The following is an 18,715-nucleotide window of genomic DNA, read 5'->3' as shown; positions in this document are numbered from 1 at the left end:
GTCAGTAGATGGTGGAAGGGGTAGAAAGAAGAAGAGTTTTTTCTCATCTGTCCCTCCCCCCCCCCCCCCCCCCCGCTCGTTGAGAGTGCGAGGGTATTTATAGAGAAGCTTGCCGCGGTTTGATGTGCCGGCTTGCCGGGGCAAATGGTGGCGTCTGACACAGGCGTTGCATGGCGTGAAGAACCGAGCCTACGCGGGTGTTAATGCGCCTCGGGCAGTGTTTTGACCGGGTACCGTCGCGCCGACCGAGGTGTGAGGCACGGATGACGTCAGCCGAGTCTTATCGTAATTACCATCCTCATCAAATAGTATAATGTCCATCATTTCCAAGTAATCCAGTCTATAAATGATATCATTCATCTGTGGTTACGACATTTACAGGAGTTCTAAAAGAAATGTAAATTACTACTCCCTGAAGAACAACTGTTTGGGTGAATCCAAATGAAAGGCAGGAGGGACTAATGCATTTATTGATCACAATGTCTCAACATTATGCATTGATTCATCCACAGTATAAGGAATACAACTTTGTGTTATGATCTTAATATAGACATCCTCCTGTAGACTTGGAGCAAGACCAGGAACAGCCACAGGAGCATTGAGGACAGGAGAGGTTTGGAAGACGGCAGCAGGTTGTGGGGCGTGAAGGTCTCAGACTACAGCACCGATCTCGGAAACAGCATGATCCGAAGCATGGAGGTCTTCCGGCACAGCACCATTGTGGTCTACAGCAGCCACAGCACCATTGTTGAGGACAGCAAGAAGGCCTCCTGCTACCGCACAGTGGTTGGCTGCAACATGAATCGGAGCATGATGGCTGATCACAACATGAACTGGAACACCGTGGTTTGAAGCGGGAAGACCACCACTTGCAGCAGCCAGGACTGGAGGAGGAAGCATTCCAGCAACTGCACTGAGGTCTGCAGCATGACAAGCTTGAGCAACTGCAGCATGCTTTGCTGCAGTTGCACGATACTTTTGAGCAGCTGCAGCATGTTTCTCCACAACTGCAAGGAACTTTCAAGCAGCTGAAACATGTTTTAATGCTACTACAAGGAAACTTTGAGCAACTGCAAGGAATCCCTGAACAACAGCAGCATGGTCGACTGGTAAGACCCTCGCAGCACTCAGAGCAGGGACACCCATAGTCGCAACAGCTACAGTTTTGTGGACAAGAACAGTTTGATCTTTCAAGCCCGAGGATGTACCAGCTTAAGCAGCAAATCCATGAGAAGTCCAAGCACAGCTTTGACCTGTTGATTCAATAAAACAAGTAATTGTCACTCATATAAATGCTCTTCTATAAACAAGATGCTAACATCAATATGCTAAATTGTCAACCTCTTGACCTGGTGCCCTCGAAAAGTGGTGCTAACAGCGAAGAAGATGGAGAAAATTTTTAGTTGTAATCTCTGTTTCAACTCTTCATAAATGTGAGATGATCACTAATTAAGATCTTTATGAATATGAATAAGGTTTATGTAATCAGATCAGTAAATGTTCTAAATGAGCAATTCAAGTGGTTTTGCTGTAAACCGATCACATTCTTAGTTATAAGAAAATTCAGTTTATTACCAACTCTTCAACCAAAAACAACACATGAATGAAGCAAAATAACATTAAATCATGATTTTGAAGGCATCAGAGACAGGTAAATGCCATACATTTATGGTTTTCTATCTTTAGTTTGTTCTGCTTTCCAAAATTTCTGATAGTGTCTTATTCTTTAACCACATGCCTTCAATCTTACATATGCAAGTGTGTACCAACAAGCCTTGGTTCCTTATAATACACAAGCCCAGAGCACTACTAATTCCTTGTTGCTTTACTGTAGGGCATCTCTCCTACAAAACATCAACAATTGCCAACAAGATGCAGTTTCACAATGTCATGAACTAACATGTATCCTGCTCTAATTTATGCTGGAATGAATTACTAGATAAAAGCTTCTAAATAGAGCAATTTAGCCTATATTCATTTTGCAACTCCTTCATGGAGATTATTTGCACCTTTGTGAAGATGTACAAACACTTAAACAAGTTCAACAAGTAAGTGTAAAGATCCTTGAACATCTTTTGAGAGTAGAACTTCATGACAATCAAGATTTGGTCATTGTTTAACATATCATGAGTCAATCTACACCAAGATTCATTTAATTCAGTAAGCATTATATTTCAAATCAACTAAGCATGTCAGAGTTGGACTTGAAAATTTTGTAAAAGGTGATGTCAATGATTAAACTTCAAATGACAAGTCCGATACGGAGTTATATAGGGCCAAAGCATCTTATTTTCTTTTCCTGTTCTTTTGATATATCAAGTTGGTTCGTGGTTGCATAATTTTTGTTGAATTGCACTCAGAAAAATAGTCTATGAACATTTATAAATGTACAGTGATTCAATGAACGAAACTGATAACAGGTGACTGAGTTGAGGGAGTACCGTAGCCATCTCCACAAGCAACACGATTTGTGCCTCCGTTTATTTCTAATTGACAGAAAAGAACTTGCAGATGTTATATTCTCTTACATAAATCTTGGTACACAACAGGTGAAGTTGGAGAATCATACATAGGCATTAGTGGATCTGGTTTCATCTCCACAAATTCGTTTACCCTGCAAAGTAATCATGACTTATACTTGTGAATCTGTATAAAACTCTATCGTCTCAGATATAGTTCAAAGTTCTGCATTGGCTACAGCAGATGCCACAACTTTATTCAGATGGTCAACATTATCAAGAATGTTACTAGATGGATTTTAATAAAAGTGCTAAAATTGGTACAAGAATTATATATAGATTCTAAAGAAAAAAAAAACCGAATCTTTGTTATCATAGAAAAGAAAGTGGCATTGCAAGAAATGAAAAGAACGGTGATTTCTTCTTGTGTAAACATTTAAATTCTGTAAAGCTTATATTTGGAGACAACCTACCGAGTTTTCCTTTCTGAATCACTAAATAAAGACAAATAGTATACAAGATCTGACAAGTGAAGCATACTCCTTGCAGCATCTGGAAACAGGTTGAATTCCCTCGAGCGATTGCAACTCCTCCTGCTCAAACATAAAATTCCAATGAGACATTTATATTTTGCAGAACAAAGTTTTCACAGTACCATAACAGAGCAGCACATCAGCACCAGTAAGATTTTACATGCTCATGCTGCAATACTTTTATACAGATAGATGTCCACTCCACACAATAAGAGATTCCCTTCAAGGCATTTCCTTGAATAGATCATTTAGCAATTTGCTGGTCAGAAACTACAATCTTTCCTACGTAGTTCTACCAGTCTTAATATGGCAAATTGATATGTAAACTCGAAGTCAAAATTTAAATTCATACAAAGGAGGAACATGCTGCCAATCTCACATATGACATTCATAAATGTTCCAGTGTGTCTGTTTATATATATATATATGTAACAAGCAGTCAATCCAAATAGTTTCAGCATTACATCAAAGCTCTATCACAGCAGGGGAGCTGTAGCCACAGTCACATGTTGAATGAGGCATGTCAATCCAATTCTTGTGAACAGTTGTTTTAGCCACATCAGCATCTTTGGCCACTTAAATAATCTCTGATTGCCTTGATAAATTTGACAAAGTTGATTTGATACTGATTTGTTTTACATGACAGGATGCATATCTCAGTATCTGTTCATTCGGACAAGACTCCTAAGATTTAGCTCTGTTTCAGAGGCAGCAAGACTGACTTACTCTTCAAACAAAATGTAAGCTTGATTAAGATTATCTTTCCAAATTAAAGAAACCAAACACCACAAAATAATTCATTAGAAGTTGCCTCCCAATGTAGCCATCACAAGTACTCAAGGTTTGCACAAAAAACTAGCCAAAAGAGGAACCTTTGGAACTTCACAAAGATACGTCGAAATCATAGCTATCAAGCTCACGAAGTCATGCACCGTCGGCAACAGGAGAAGAAAAGATGAGATTTTTGCGAGGATTTATGGGGTGGCTTTTTAGTTACCTCGATGAAACCGATCTCGCGGTTCAAGATGTGCAACTCGAGCTGCAGCCTCCGGCGGCCGCAGACGTCGGGGTACTTGGGCGGCGACTTGGGCCTGGGCGCCACCACCACAGCCGCAGCCGGCTGAGGCGCGCGGGGTACCGGCTCCTCCATATCCAACAGCTCAAACGGATCGCCGAGCACTCAAAAGGCCTCGAGATCAAGGAACCTAAATGAGGAGTTAGGGAGAGTGAAGAGAGATGACGGCAAGGGTGGGGGGATGAAGAACCAGGACGGGAACCCCATACGCGCTATGTGGGCGTGGAAATAATAGAGGCGGTTGCGGGAGCAGCAGTAGCAGGAGGCATATTTCGCCATTTTGCTGCATTATTATCTCTCCATCAATGCATCTTTCTATCTTTCACGTACACGCACGCATCACGACACGCCTCGAGCGTTCTTCTTGTCCGATCACTGCTGCAGTGCCCCTGACAACTCCAACATCGCCACCAAAATTGTTATCATTGTCATCATTATTTGCATTCGACAATAGTAGTGTGAGAGAGACGAATGACAGAGAAAGGTGAGACAAAGGAGAGAAGAAAGAGATGCATTCGAGAGAGAGAGAGAGAGACAGAGACAGAGAGGAAGAGGGAGGATGATAGTAATTGTAAAAGCCTGCAAGCTCGGTCCTGAACCGTGCCGAAGGCGCAGAGGAGCTGCTGTTGGCCTCTCCGTAGCCCAGCAATCACACACAGTCTCTCTCTCTCTCTCTCCGTATCTCATCACGCAGGATCTCACCTTGGTGTTTGGTGGCGTTGCTTGATGCAGGGAGGGGTTCGTGTAAAGGAGAAGAGCACCGTACCACAGGACCGCACGTGACGCCCACCGCCGAGGGTGGCGCGACTGTCGCATCCTCATTCCCCACCTCAACTCTGCATTCAATTCGCGTTCTTGGTTTCCAGCTCAAGCCGCTCCGAGCAAAACAGTATAATCTTCGCAGACTCCAATATTTCGAACGTTCAAGTGTCTCATCTCGATGCACAGGTTGCGTAAAGGTTTCCCTGTCAAACCATGGAGGCCTGTTCATGTTTCAGGCAGTGTTCTTCCTCAAATTAGTAGGAGGTATAAATCAAAACCTGCTCTCCTTCCGCAGCAACAATTGACACCTAAACAGCACAAAAGCAAGCCAAAAAAAGATTCACGAAAGTGGAAGCAGGGAGGCGTAGCAGGTAAATGGCATGGGCATTAAGAGCCCGGGCTGCTTGAGCCCCGAGAACATGGCGTGCTGCAGTAACTTACCTGTGCGCAGCTTGAAGAAGCATAGCCGCCCACTCGTACAATGTTGCCGCTAAAGGACGCCTCTCATTTGTAAGGCAATCAGTGAGATCGCGCACCAATTCGATGTATTCATCTTAATCTAATTAATACGTCCCATAATTATTCTATCGAAAATTCGATCTAACGTCATCTAAAAATAAAAATTGATAAAATGATTTTTATTATTTTTTTGAAATTTCAATTTCAATTTATTGAGCAATAAATAACTCGTCGACGGAGATCGCACTCGGGGCCCCGCAGTGCCACCCATCGCAGCGGCCTCGACTCGCGGTCCGCGTCGGCCGGTGGACCCCGCGGAAGGAGTGGCGGAGGGCGGCTCGTGGTTCCCTTGCAGAACGAGCTTCTCGGGGGAATCGAGTGCATCATTTATGTGGATAATTATTTTTGCCCTTCAATTTCTTGAGGTTAAGAGACGCATTGATACGGTTCAATTAATATGTAAATGATGACAGGCCATGAGATCAGACATTTTATATTAATTATTCTCGAATGATAAAAGAAAAAATTAATTCTACAGAAATACTTGGTGAATATTTGATCAATAAAAAAAAATTCGTTTTGGAAATTCATTTTATTCGAACAATTAAGAAAATTAAGGATTAAGTGACATATATAATAAATATTAGATAATAATCATGAGGCAACTTTCGAACATTTCAGAGACCATTTAAAGGGGATGTGAATTATAGTCAAAGTCAAAGCAAATGGCCGCGTCAAAGTCAAATAATGAATTATAGTCACCCTGGTAATTGCTCCTTCGCACCGGTGCTTTGGGATTCGTGCAACACATTTGCTCACCCGTGTCCTCTTCTCCGAGTCACCAAGACAACAGTGAGGAGAAGCGGCACTGTGCGGAAAGCCTTACATGTCATCCCCATCCCTTTCCCTTTCACTTGTCGCTTTGAACCTCTCGGTCTCTCCCAACCTTTATCTTCAAGAGGAATGTAGTATGATGTACCCACATCCAATTATTATGGATGAGTCCTCCATGTGATCATGAGAAGGAAGAAGAAGAAGAAGAAGAAGATAGCCTAGTAGTACCAGTCACCACCAGCTTGGTTTCTCTTCCTCTCCTCGCCCTTCAGCTCAGCATCAATCATGGCGCTCCTGCCACCGCCATCACCCGTCTCTTCTGCACCTTTTGGTCAGTCATCATTACTACCCCATCATTTCAGCAGAAGTGGGAGGTCAGGTAAAAGCTAAAGCGAGCAGGAGGAGGAGATGAAGAGAAGATAAGACGATAGCTATGTGGGATGCTTCTCTCTCTCTCTCTCTCTCTCTCTCTCCCCTATTCTTGCCACGGGGAATCAAGCGTCTTGGTCCGATCCTTTCAGCTTTAGCTACTTATATGTAGTGTAATAACCAGACATCACTAGGGTACTGTCTTCTCCCTGTAAGTTTTGTGTCTTTATCATGTTTAATTTGCCTTCGGTTTCTCCCATTCGGATCTCTCCCTTTATAGAAGTCAGCTGTGGTGTAGCGATTTCGATCTCAAGTTGATGTAGTTTTGTGGTCATGTACTCTTGTGAGCTTCTTGATTGATTTGTTCATCTTTCAGAGATTATTAACAGCTTGTGGAGGAGATCCAACATCCTCTTTTGCTGTCCTCCTTTTCCTGTTGAATTCCTGATAAACTGTCATGCTTGAATTATTATCTGCTGATGAGATTCTCTTCTCCGATATGCTCTTGTCTCTCATCAACAGTCTTTAAGAAGCTCGGTGATGATAACTGATCTATCAGAAAATTCATCATTCTAGACACTACCTATAAAGAAGATCACATGTTGATCATCAAGTTGCAGTGCAAGCTTATGTTCCCTAGTCATTAATGCATGCCCATGAAGCTATAAAGAGGACCATCTCAAAGTTTGCTCTTAGTATGTTAACCTTGCAATTTGTTCTTATGCATGCAGTTTTATTCATCTAACCACACTGAAGTGTTTGTTGAATGGAAAAGGGAAATGCTGTATTTAATTTTGCAATAACAGTGCAATCACATTAATCTGAATCTAAGTCAGATTTTGAGCATAATTCACAAAATACATATCCAATAACCATAAAACAGGCTTGTTTATTTATTATATATGGAGAATAATAGATGGTTAACTGAAACATTATGATGATATGTTAGAAAAATATTTTCTGGATTTATGTTTGATTAAAAATTTGTGTAAAAGCAGTACAAGCTTCAAAATCATAGTTCTTTTGATTTAATAGACAGAAAGATTACTGATCACATGGATTTTTAGCTTCAAAGGTTTGAGTAAATAGAGAACATGAGCATATGATTGCTCATTACCTCAGTCTTCAATGAGATATTCTTATAGCTTTTTTTTCTCATATCCTTTTTCAGGTCTCCCATAATTCTTATTATCTTATGTTCTTCTAGTATTATAAGCATGGAGATATCAAATCGAAAAAAACGTCGGCTTGCCGACTTATCGATCTGTGATTTTGAGATCAATACGATCAAACATTTTTAAATTATTACTAAAAATATGTCCTTTTTTCCCACCAAAAAAAAAAATTTCCTGAAATATGTTCGATTTAATTGAAGATCCAGTTATTTTTGCTTGTTGCTATTGAAGAAAATATGTGAAGAAGACAGGAACAAAAGGAAATGTGATCTTACTAGGTGGAACACTTTTAGGTTTTCCTTTCATTCAATGATCTATCATCCTCAGGTTCCTGATTTCTTCACTCCTTTTCTTTCCTTTGCTGGAGCTGTGAGTTGAAGGAAGTGGAAGAAACACTGGAATTTCCCTGAAGCCACATGCACACTCCTAAATGCCATTTTAATTCAATGTCAGCAACCCTAGGGTTAAATTTCTGCCATAGTTCTTAAGTGTCACCATTAGGTAGGGAGATTCTTTCTCATGTAGATAGCAGCCATTTCTGACAAAGACCTTGTTCCTTGATCCAGACACAAAGTGAAGTGAGAAAATTGTCATTTAGTTTCTTCTTTTTCTAAAGGAATATTCCATCATATAATCTTGACTTAGTTTATTTTCATCATTTTGCATCTACTGCCTGCCCACCTTTACCATGTGATGTTCACATGTTTTTCTTGGGGAATTCATTACTGGCTAGTCCACTGAACAAGCAGACAGGTAGATGAAGCTTGATATGCCAGTTTATATTGCAGATATAGATTGACATGGGTTTATAGCTACAGACAAGTTTGTGCCAATGGCTTGCTAGAACAGCAGCAAGGCCTCAGCTTGAGCTTTGCTCTCTTTCTTTAAGGACAAAATTAGATACTACAACACTCTTTATGCATCAAACTTGGCATGGTAAGCTTCAGTTCTTCGAGTTCACAAGTGTAGGGTTTTTGCTTGAGAGGAGCAGTAACAGGTAAAACATCAGATATGATTAAACTGTGACTGACTTGAGCTTGGAACTTTTTTGTTTTTTGTGAAGAACTACTGCATTAACCATGCTTGTCTAGCAAGAGTATTTTGTTAGGTCCTAAGAACCTGCTTAGGACATTGACAGCAATCTGATTTGACATTTCACTTCATTATCAGATTGGTTGGTGACAGCAGGAGAGAAATATAATTATTTTAGAGATTAAGTTTATAGATAGATTACATTAAATGATTTTTTTTCAAAGTTATTCACTTTCTAAGGTAATTAATAGAAAACTAAAGAGTCAAGAAAAAGAATTTTCATATGATTTTTATTAAATTTTAAAAAAAATCTACCATGCAGTTCCTAAAGAAATATTATGGTAAGTCTTAGGGGAAAAAATTGTCTTTATTAATTATATTGATATGTATCATAGGGATTGTCCATCCCTACTTAATTCATACTTTGTAAAAATAGAAATGGATGAACTTACAAATAATGTATGGGATAGATCTAATATTATTTTAATTAAGTAGAGTTCAAGTGAAATTAATTCTAAATTTGGTTATGTAGATAAACCGTAGAAATTAAATACTTCAAATTAAGTAGGACTGGACCTGAATATATGAGATGTAATCTTAATATCACTAACCGAAGAAATAAAACGAAATTAAAATGGATGGTTAAAAAATTTTAGTAAATAAAATTTTGGGTAACTTGAATTAATTATGGTGAACAAATTGATAAGGATATTATTCATGAAAAAAAATTATTATAATAAAAAGGGACATTAGAAGCTTTTTGTGATGTCTTACTACCATTTGTGAGAATAACTATTGAGCTTATCAGTTACTACAAAAGATTAAAAAAATATTTTTATTTGTGAATTTTTTAAAAAAAATAAAAATTATAGAAATATATTTACAATACATATATTGTAGTTACATGATTTTAGAATTAATTAGTAGTGCAAGTAGGATAAAGGGAGGTTTGAGAAGATATTTTTAATAGTTATAATAAAGATTTTAAGTGTCCTTGATTTAAATAAAGATAATAACTTTGTATATAGTTCAATAGCATATATATAAAGATATTAAGTGTCGTTGTTGTAAAGATAGATAAAGATGGATACAATAGAAGAGAGATGAGAAAATGTGGAAAGCTAGCGATACATTCATTAGACCTCAATTACCCATGAAGATTATAATCATACCATTTTATTAATTGGGCCTTCTTTTAATTTCTAAGCCATTGTTTTTAATTAAGATAACTCCTATTAACCAAGTAAATAAACAATTGTTTATAACCTTTAATGCTCATTCTCCCAAACACAAGCATTTAGGTTATTTATATGGATATTCAACTGAAATAATTCTAATACTCATTGAGACTTCACTAAGATGTGCATTATGTAGCTCTGCATACTAAGAAGGTGAGAGTTGATGAGGTTTGGTGTAATAGAAGATAAGATTTCCCCAACTATACGAGGAAATCTTATCTATTCTGTTGAGGAAAATCCTCTATTCTATTGAAGGAAAATTCTCCCTCCTAATCCCTATAAATATGAGAGGGACATGCTAATGCATTTAATCGCTTCTTATCTTCTATTCTTTCTATCATGGTATTAGAGCTGCTTGCCTATAGTAAGCTCTCTTCTTGCTGCCGACTTATTTGAATAGTTGGTTGTATAATTCAATCATAGAAGAAAGAAAGAAAGGTAAAAGCTTTCATATACTTGATAGTAACATCAGCCTCATGTCTCACTAAATGTTCATTCTTATTTTTATCTTATAATTTTCTTCACATTTATGAACTTTTATGAAAGACACTCCAACAAGCACAACATGATGATAATGACGATGATGACAATTACAGAGGGGAATTTAAGTGTAATAAACCAATTAGCAGCTAAGAATCAAGTGAGGAAATAAAGATGGGAGCGATTCATCTTAACTCGGTCGGGGCTCGGCCGAGTTCAGAACTCGGCCGTTTTCAGACGCTCCGAGTTACCATGCTGATTTGGACGCCTGCGAAATGACATCATCCCCTCCGAGACGACGCTACCGTCGTCGTCCGCCAGGAATCCCATCGGCGGCGAGGCAGCCTCCTCGTCGTCGTCCGCCCCCCTCAGGGCCCTCAGCGTCTTCTTCGCCATCGTCTGTCGCATGTCGCCGCCGCCCCCGCTGCCTTCCGCGACCCGCATCAGCACGCGCTCCGCCCCCGCCGACCTTGCCAGTCCGCGGAACCGGAGGCTCCCGCGGCTCATCCCGTAGAGCGCTGACACGCAGTACTCCTCCACCGCCGCCGACGGCGAACTCATCAGCGACACTACTCTCGCCACCGCCCCGCCGTCCATCAGTGCCGCCCGTCCCTCGGTGCTACTGGCCAGGTTGCACACCACCATCATCGCCAGCCTCACCAAACTCGGCCCCTGTGACGGCGGCGTCTCCTCCTTCTCCGATGCCACGGAGAGCAGTGCCCGTACCGCCCCCGGAGCTCGCGCGATCTTGGAACGGTTGGCGCTAGCGAGAGATAGGTAGTACAGCGCCATCCCGGCGTCGCGGCGGGCGCGAGCTCCATCGGGGGAGGGCATGGAGAAAAGGTTGAGCAGTGGAGGGATGGCTCCGAGTACACCGATCGCCGCCCGGTTCTCGTCCTCGAGGGCGAGGCTGAAGAGGGCACCAGCGGCGTGGTCGCGTGCTTCCGGGTGGCCACCCTCGAGCACTTCCACGAGCGGCAGCACCGTCCCCGACTTGACGATCCGAACCCTATTTGCGGGCTCCAAGGAAAGGTTCACCAATGCGGCGGTGGCATCGATCTGGATGGCGGTGCTGTGGGTAAGGAGCATGGGACGGAGGGCTGCGAGGAGACGAGGCGTGCAGAGGGCAATTCGGCTGTTCAGGCTCTCCCTGGTGGCTTGCCGTAGCAACACCACGGTGGATTCTTGCTCGAACATGTCCTTACTCATTAATTTGATCACCACTTCCTCCTCCGACACGTCGATCTCCGCAGTCGGAGATGGGGCAAGATCGGAAGCCGTCGGATCGTTGACTTGAGGTGGTGGTGGCGGCTCTTTGGAGGCTTCCTCCACGAAGACCTCATGGAAAGAGGAATTGGAGGAAGAGGTGGGGTACGAGTACGCGGACGAGGTCGACAGCGGAGAGGAGGAAGCTTGCTTCCTCGTGCGAACGGAGAAAGCGGGAGGAGTGTTGGGACTCGTCGCCTCCCTAAAATTCTGGTTCGATCTCGAGCGAAAGATCCCATCTTTCTCATCCGAGAACGCCGAAGAAGCTAGCAAGGCCTCACCTTTTCCGTCGTATCTGCCGTAAGAATCTTCGACCGCTGCTCCTCTGAAGACCTCACCTCGTCCCCCCCTCGCTCTTTCAGTTCCACCATACGCGTATGTCCCCTCTCGCGCTCCAAAGGATTCGCCTTTTTCCACCTCCTCTGCTTCGACGAGAGCAAGGGGCGGGGTGGCGGGAGGTGGATCGAAGGAGGGAGGCATAAGGCCGCGGACGAGGGAGCGGGCGGCATCGAGGGGGATGGGGATGGGATGCGGGATTCCGGATCGCTCGCACCACCGGAGGATGGCGGACTTGAGCGCGACGTTGGGGATGAGGACGAGAGGGGAGAGGCCGAGATCAACGGCGAGCCCGGGCGGGGAGAAGGCGAGGTCGGCGCAGGCCTGGATGCAGCTGCGCTCGAAGGTGTGGCCGGAAGGGGGAACGATGACGGGATCGGCCATAAGGGAACAGGAGATGGGGCAAAGGAACTCCATGGGCATCTCCGCCGCCGCCGTGGTGCTGGAGGACGCGGGCAGGGCGGAAGAAGGCGAGCGACGGTGGAATTTGGAGAAGTTCCAGAATGACTTGTGGTTACCCATTCACTCCCATCTCCATCCACGCCGCGGGTTGGCCGCCATATCTCTCCCCCTCTTACCTTGCTTCTCTGCTCCGTTCACTGTTCTTCGCACTCGGTCAATTGGAAGAACGAAGACTTGAGGGATACAGCAAATGGGGACCAATGGAGAGCGTCGTTCAACTCAAGCTAGAGAGAGAGAGGCCTTTCGATGATATTTCACAGAATGTATGTATACTACTGATGGGAAAAGATGATCAACAAATTTATGATTTTTTAGAATTAAGCTTGAATTTAAAGCATGATTTCAATTAATAATTGATTCTGATAAATTAAGTTAATATTTCATTATAAGAAAACTTTATATATCCATATATATATATATATATATATATATATATATATATATATATATATATATGAATTATATATATATATATGGATAATTAAACTAAACATTAGTCAACATCGTTGAATTAGACCAGCCAAAGTCAAGATCCAAATTTAGCCACGTGGTTCCATATCTAAGCAGCACGGATTAGTAGCTCCATCTTTTGAATGGTTTACCAGTCTAAATGAAGCTTCTGAGTAGCTCTCTGTCTTTCAAGTTGGCATAATTGTTTTCCTTTTTTTCCTTTTTATTTTTATTCATTGATATGACAAAACAGAACTGCTGACTTTTATGATTAAGATCTTCCTATGAGCTGAAGTATGTAATATTTCAAATAAAAAGCTTCAAACATGCTGCTACTGTGTTATAATTTCTCATATTTTCTCATTTTAATTGCTTCTCAGTGTTCTCTAAGGTGTTTTCTTTAGAACATGCAAAAATAAAATGGGCATAAGAGTCATATGGGTTACATAAGTTCTTGTACAGTCATGAACCATACTTTGGTGGTAGGTAATTGATAATCCATTAATGGAGATATGGATATTAGTTGATTATACACAATTTGTAGAACAAGACTTTGACTTTTCACCTTCCAATAGACAGCTCAGCTTCTACATTTTAATTTGTACCTTTGGTTTAAAGAATGATTTATTACATATGGGATGACTGCAGCAATGATATAAGGATGATATGCACATCATGTTTATTAAAATAAATTAGGCTTGTCAAGACTAAACTAACATTGACTTTCCAGCAAGATCTTAATCTTCTATAAAACATATGGGCATGATCCATGCTTCATATATATCAAGCATAAGTTTTCCTACACTCAATTGTGTGCCCAGGCAAATAGCTGTTGCCTTCTCCAAGAAATGCCAGAGTTTGTCTTTGCTGCAGCAAATCTGCTTGTTCTATAGTTTTCTCCTTATTTTTCTCATACATCAAGATCTTATTTGAAGTATGTCACTACAGGGTTTTGTTACTTAATATTTATTGCATATGGTAGTGATTTAATCCTCTTTAATTTGCAAATCTTCATCAGGTTCAGCCCCCAGCCAGAGAGAAGAGAAGAACTGCAGCAATAGAAGAATTTTTACTTTGAAGTTGATGGATCATTATCTGTATTTGAGCATTTTCCTTCCCACCACACAGGGAAGAAGGTCAATTTCTGATTTAACTTTCAACATTTATGACCATTGTCAACATTATTCTGATAATTTATGGGACTTGATATAATCATTAAGAAATGCAAGGTTTTCAATTCTAGAAAAGATTTGAACTCTACATCCTACAATGGGACAATAATCATACAGCTAGAGACCAAATCAATAACACCATGTTGGGCCTTTCAGCTTTCTGTTTGTTTCTCATCTCCACTGTATGATTCTATAATGTGTTACTTACCTTTCAAAGGCAGTAATGAATTTTTTGGTGTTTTATATGTTAAAACAAATCAAATGAAAATTTTAAGTTGTTATTAGTTGACTTGTTTTCGGGAAAAGATGCACGTAACCGACCCTCAAATGGTTGGACTTCATGATGTTTTTTTTTTGTTGGTATTAATTGACTTAAGCCTTATGATTAACACATCATAGCTCAGTCAGTCTCAAAATTCAAAGCTAATCTGTGAATGGTTTTTGAGTCTAGTGATACTTATTAATTGACATTTGGAGATCCTGAAACTAAGGCACTTTCTTGTATTTACTTGCTTGAAGCAAAAGTGCAGTTAGCTAACATGTCCTTTTGGACCTAATATTTTTATTTGAATGCTTATATTCTAGTCTTCCTTTCTATGAAATAGATGTGTATTTGCTTCTAATCAAAGCTTGATAAAGTGTGAAGAATTGCTTTCTTAGTCTACTTGCTTACTCCTCTCTTTGTCTACTACAGAAGTAAACAAAACAAATTGCTTTAGGTCTTTGATGTGCCAACCATGGATTGTCTCACCTGAAATTGTAGATGTGGGAGGAAGGAGATGTTTGTCTCCATGCTCGAGTGATAAGAGGTAGACAGGTAGAGGTCTCTAGTTGATGTATGTGGAAGAAAGACATTCCATTAGTCTCTTTCTTTCCCCTACTCAATTATTCAACTCAATCAGAGAAGAGATTCTTTCCATAGCTTACATATAAAATCTTGGCCTCAGTTTCTTGCAATTTATTTAAAGATCCTGCTGATGCCATGCATAACATGAATTTGGTACCATGTTGGTGCAGATATGATTTGGTGTAAAATCAATTTCTAGCTCAATATATCAATCAAAAATTGTTCTGGTGTATGAGGATATTGCTACAAAAAGAGTAACCTTTTCAAATTCAGCAAAATACACATTCACACTTGACAAAACGTTTGCTCAAGTGGAACATTCAAATTGTTGTTGAGAAAATTATTTGGGATTTAGGATCATGGCTTAAACACTGGAAACTTTAATTTACCTGTGGGGCTTTGAAACATGAAGTAATCATTTCTTTTGACTGTCTCTACCGCAAATAAAAAGATGCTAAGAAGCTAAAGCTTTGCAGAGGACTGTGTCCTGACAACTCGACTGATTACCTTTTGATCTAAGCTTTATTCAGCACTGCAGACCTTAAAGAACCTTTTATTGAGAGTTTTGGCAACCAGGGAATTCTTCTCTGTAGGGATGGCAGGATTATCATTATAGTTTTTGATAGGTTTATAGTCTCCCATATCTTGTCTTGTAATTAGGTAGCTCACTAGCTAGCCAAGGCAGGTCTGAAGTTGGAGGATCTTTCAAAGTTTTATATGTCCAGGGATGTAAATGCTTTGTGATTGTTGATAAAATTCTTCATTCATCAAAAGATAAGAATAACAACAACACATTGCAGCAGTTCAGCCCATTATGTTTGACTCTTCAATAAATTCAGATATAGTTAGAAGAGAAGAGGGAGAAATGCTGTGTTGGGTGATTCTAAAAAATCATGGAGAGTTTTGTGTGCTCTTTGTGGGGTCTCAGATTAGCTTTCCTTTCTCTCTGTCCTTCATTTAGTTCTCCAAGGCTAAAGTTGATCCCCTGCATACTTTGGAAGCCAGCCAGCAACTTGGAAAAAGAAAACCATGTTTTATGGCAAGTGAGCTCCACATTATTTTGTAGAATAATCACTTTTGTATTGTGTCTTTTGCCTATGATCAAGGGTTCTTTCACTTTATCCCTGAGCTTTCGAATGCCAGCTTTTCCTCACAAGTCTTTAATCTATTACTGTGCTATTACAGCTTTTTTTGTGTGAACAATGGGCTGTCATAAGACTCAGTTGGCAATAAAGCAAACAAGAGGGAAGCCATTACAAGGGTTACTAAATGAACTAGGCTTATGCCAAATATATATGTTTTTTGTGATTGCAATTGGAAAGTGGAACAGAACCAGAATCTGGTCTTCACTTGCATGATGACATTTTTTGGGACATGAAACAACAGAGTTTGATGGTGATGGACAGATAAAGGTGTTCAATGCATGATCTCTGGCAACTTGGTGCCCTCTTTTGCTGGAAGGCAGCCACCACCAGGTATCTACTGAGCTTTGTATTGTATCTTGTTTCAATTACTAGACACAAGTCTGTCATTTTCTTTCTAATTGCTAGGTTGAGATTGATGCAGTTCCAAGTAACATGGATTTTTTTTTGTTCCAAACTTTGAAGCCTAAATCATTACCTGTTGATTATTTTCGCGCTGTTGTTATACCATGACAGCAACTAAATTAATATTTATGTTGGAGGCTGGATTTTTTTTCATATCTGATTGTACTACATTTTTGTATATTTTTTAATATTTCTTTTGGTCATCAGGAAAAGTTAAAAGTTTCATTATTTTTTTTTTACTTACTATTGTTATGGCTGAAGTCTAATAAGATGCATTCAGATGACCAAATAGGTGAACATTTGTTAATCTGTATTGTGTGGTTGCTTGACCAATATATTAGATGGAAAAGGTTGGTAGGAGACAGTGGGTAGCCACTAAACATTTCATTTATTAAGATAACATACTTGATATCATTTATTAAGTTGCAAACTTAAGATGGAACTATTGCTAAGAGTGGATAATTAAAAAAAAAATCTTTACCAAACCTTCAATGATTCATGACTTTTTTCAACAGTGTGATTAAATATATACACTGTCCAATTCCTGAAAGCCATTTGGATCACTGCTGACAGCAGGTTTACCTTTCTGCATGACTTCATTCATATGATTCTGCATTGATGCACCAAAAACTGCAAGCTGGCCTCTCTGCTATTAGATAAAACCAATAAGAACTAGTCAAACTTTGTTTTTGGCCACTGAGTCTCCCAAAGACAGATTTGAATTACTGCTTCATTGTGTGTGCCTATGTGCCACAAGCTTGAATTAACCCCCTTTATTATGTGCCAATTACTGATTCACAGCTGCAATCTTCTTAACATCTTATAAAAATTGGTATGAGTGGGAGGCATTTCATGAGAGAGCTCATGGTAGATTGAACCACTCCTTTGTTTACATGGCAATGCAGCTGTGGTGTCTATTTATCACCAAACAAAGAAAGTTGATGGAGAGAGAGGCATATGATGTTGTCCATTCTTCACTGCTCTCATATGCAAATTTTGGTAGACAACAGAGTCTTTCTAATTTATTTGAAGGATTCTAAATACTCACTTTTTACATATCACAGCATATGTTTTGTGTGAACATGTTCTACCAAATAGGCTTTCAACTTGCCAATAGACTAGTGAGGAGAGAGCAACAACTCAAGACAGGTATTTTATTTATGTGATGTTGTTTGTTCCCACTTTTATGCAACAAAGTGGTGATGCCATTCCTACATTTGTCACCCCTTTCCCTTGCAACTTTATGCACTGCATTTAGTCTCACATGGGAAATGAAGGATTCCTTTCCCTAACTTATGAACCTTCTTTATATGCTGAATTAACACTGGATTTCTCTTCCATCTGTGTTGACATATAAACTGTCATACATCTGAGCTGTTACTTTGTTAGATACTTGTGGAAATTGGTCCTTAAAGTTGTGTGAAGGCTTGAAGCTTTTCATCATTGAGTATTAGGCTGTCCACTGAGATGAAAAAGATGCATGTTATGTTTTGTGGGGGGGGGGGAAGTGAGCTCCACATTCCTTGCAATATCTGGATACTGTTTCCTTGCAGCATTCAGCTTTCTACCAATGCTCGCTTTCCTTGCATCGTTTTCTTCTCTCTTGTGCTGCACTTTGATGATGATTGATACTGAGCATGGCATGACGAAACATGTTTAAGATTGATCCAACACACACACACACCTCACAGCACAACACCACTATAAGTTGCTATGTACATTAATGACACACACACACACACACACACACACACACAGTCATAGTTGGGTCCCACATAGCCCCAACTTATATTCACGAGGTCGAGCCAAAATGCAAGCCAACACAAAGCACAAGTACGTGTAACTCAGCCCAAAGAGTGAGTGCATAAGTGATATTTCTCGACTTGCATGGTATGGTGCTACCCTCACTTTTCATCAAGGGAGAACAAGCGATCATCTCGGCTCAGCTCATACATCCAATTACCTATACACATCTGAGCTCGTTCGTTGCCTGTATACGGATTAGTAGCTTGTTATCGATGCACTACTATTGTAGGTGAACCATCTTAGATGGCATTTGACGTAGGACTTATGGGTGCACAGTGGTTGTCTTGTAGGCGTTGGTAGCCACCAGCTTGTATGTCTCGAGCACTCTTCAACCATTGTTGCATATCATTGATCGCAAGACATTTCTTTCTTGATTGTAGGGCATAACTTATCGGATGTATTGATTTACTACG

At 40.3% G+C, this 18,715-nt stretch overlaps 2 protein-coding genes and 1 long non-coding RNA gene across 11 annotated transcripts; 1 reads left to right on the top strand and 2 right to left on the bottom strand.

Moving 5' to 3' along the window:
* Positions 1-380: 380 nt before the first annotated feature.
* LOC103984348 (guanine nucleotide-binding protein subunit gamma 4-like) lies at positions 381-5,363 on the bottom strand. Of its 7 annotated transcripts, XM_065181816.1 has the most exons (8): positions 5,271-5,363; positions 5,108-5,137; positions 4,770-5,032; positions 3,990-4,456; positions 3,000-3,052; positions 2,570-2,614; positions 2,442-2,486; positions 381-1,253 (listed from the first exon to the last, which is right to left on the bottom strand). In XM_065181816.1, exons 4-8 carry the CDS (start codon positions 4,140-4,142, stop codon positions 542-544), a joined length of 1,008 nt encoding a protein of 335 aa, XP_065037888.1. In that variant the 5' UTR covers positions 4,143-4,456; positions 4,770-5,032; positions 5,108-5,137; positions 5,271-5,363; the 3' UTR covers positions 381-541. The 7 variants fall into 7 exon arrangements, 5 of the variants coding, with proteins under 5 accessions (XP_065037888.1, XP_065037889.1, XP_065037891.1 ...); XM_065181817.1 differs by lacking the exon at positions 5,271-5,363 and having other exon boundaries at positions 4,770-5,050; positions 5,108-5,175; XM_065181819.1 differs by lacking the exon at positions 5,271-5,363 and having other exon boundaries at positions 381-1,007; positions 1,209-1,253; positions 4,770-5,137.
* A 5,052-nt stretch (positions 5,364-10,415) lies between these two features.
* On the bottom strand, positions 10,416-12,720 carry LOC135673086 (U-box domain-containing protein 41-like). The gene has a single exon (XM_065181814.1). It carries the CDS (start codon positions 12,538-12,540, stop codon positions 10,633-10,635), a length of 1,908 nt encoding a protein of 635 aa, XP_065037886.1. The 5' UTR covers positions 12,541-12,720; the 3' UTR covers positions 10,416-10,632.
* A 909-nt stretch (positions 12,721-13,629) lies between these two features.
* On the top strand, positions 13,630-16,647 carry LOC135673085 (uncharacterized). Of its 3 annotated transcripts, none has more exons than XR_010513223.1 (3): positions 13,707-13,864; positions 13,949-14,066; positions 16,135-16,647. It is a non-coding gene; the product is annotated as an uncharacterized LOC135673085 (long non-coding RNA). The 3 variants fall into 3 exon arrangements; XR_010513224.1 differs by having other exon boundaries at positions 14,797-16,647; XR_010513222.1 differs by having other exon boundaries at positions 13,630-13,864; positions 13,949-16,647.
* Positions 16,648-18,715: the final 2,068 nt, after the last annotated feature.

Source organism: Musa acuminata, chromosome BXJ1-5 (assembly GCF_036884655.1).
Source record: "Musa acuminata AAA Group cultivar baxijiao chromosome BXJ1-5, Cavendish_Baxijiao_AAA, whole genome shotgun sequence".
In the NCBI taxonomy this organism is placed as follows: Eukaryota; Viridiplantae; Streptophyta; class Magnoliopsida; order Zingiberales; family Musaceae; genus Musa; species Musa acuminata.
Note: the sequence above shows the minus strand (reverse complement) of the source record. Positions and strands in the feature narration are given on the sequence as shown.

Bases quoted from the DNA above. Each gene is read 5' to 3' on its own strand.
- LOC103984348 (XM_065181816.1), bottom strand. From the start codon at position 4,142: ATGGAGGAGCCGGTACCCCGCGCGCCTCAGCCGGCTGCGGCTGTGGTG. The intron at 3,053-3,989 runs GTAACTAAAAAG...ATGTTTGAGCAG, and splicing joins GCGAGATCGGTTTCATCGAG to GAGGAGTTGCAATCGCTCGA. The intron at 2,487-2,569 runs GTATGATTCTCC...TCTGTCAATTAG, and splicing joins CCAGATCCACTAATGCCTAT to AAATAAACGGAGGCACAAAT.
- LOC135673086 (XM_065181814.1), bottom strand. From the start codon at position 12,540: ATGGGTAACCACAAGTCATTCTGGAACTTCTCCAAATTCCACCGTCGC.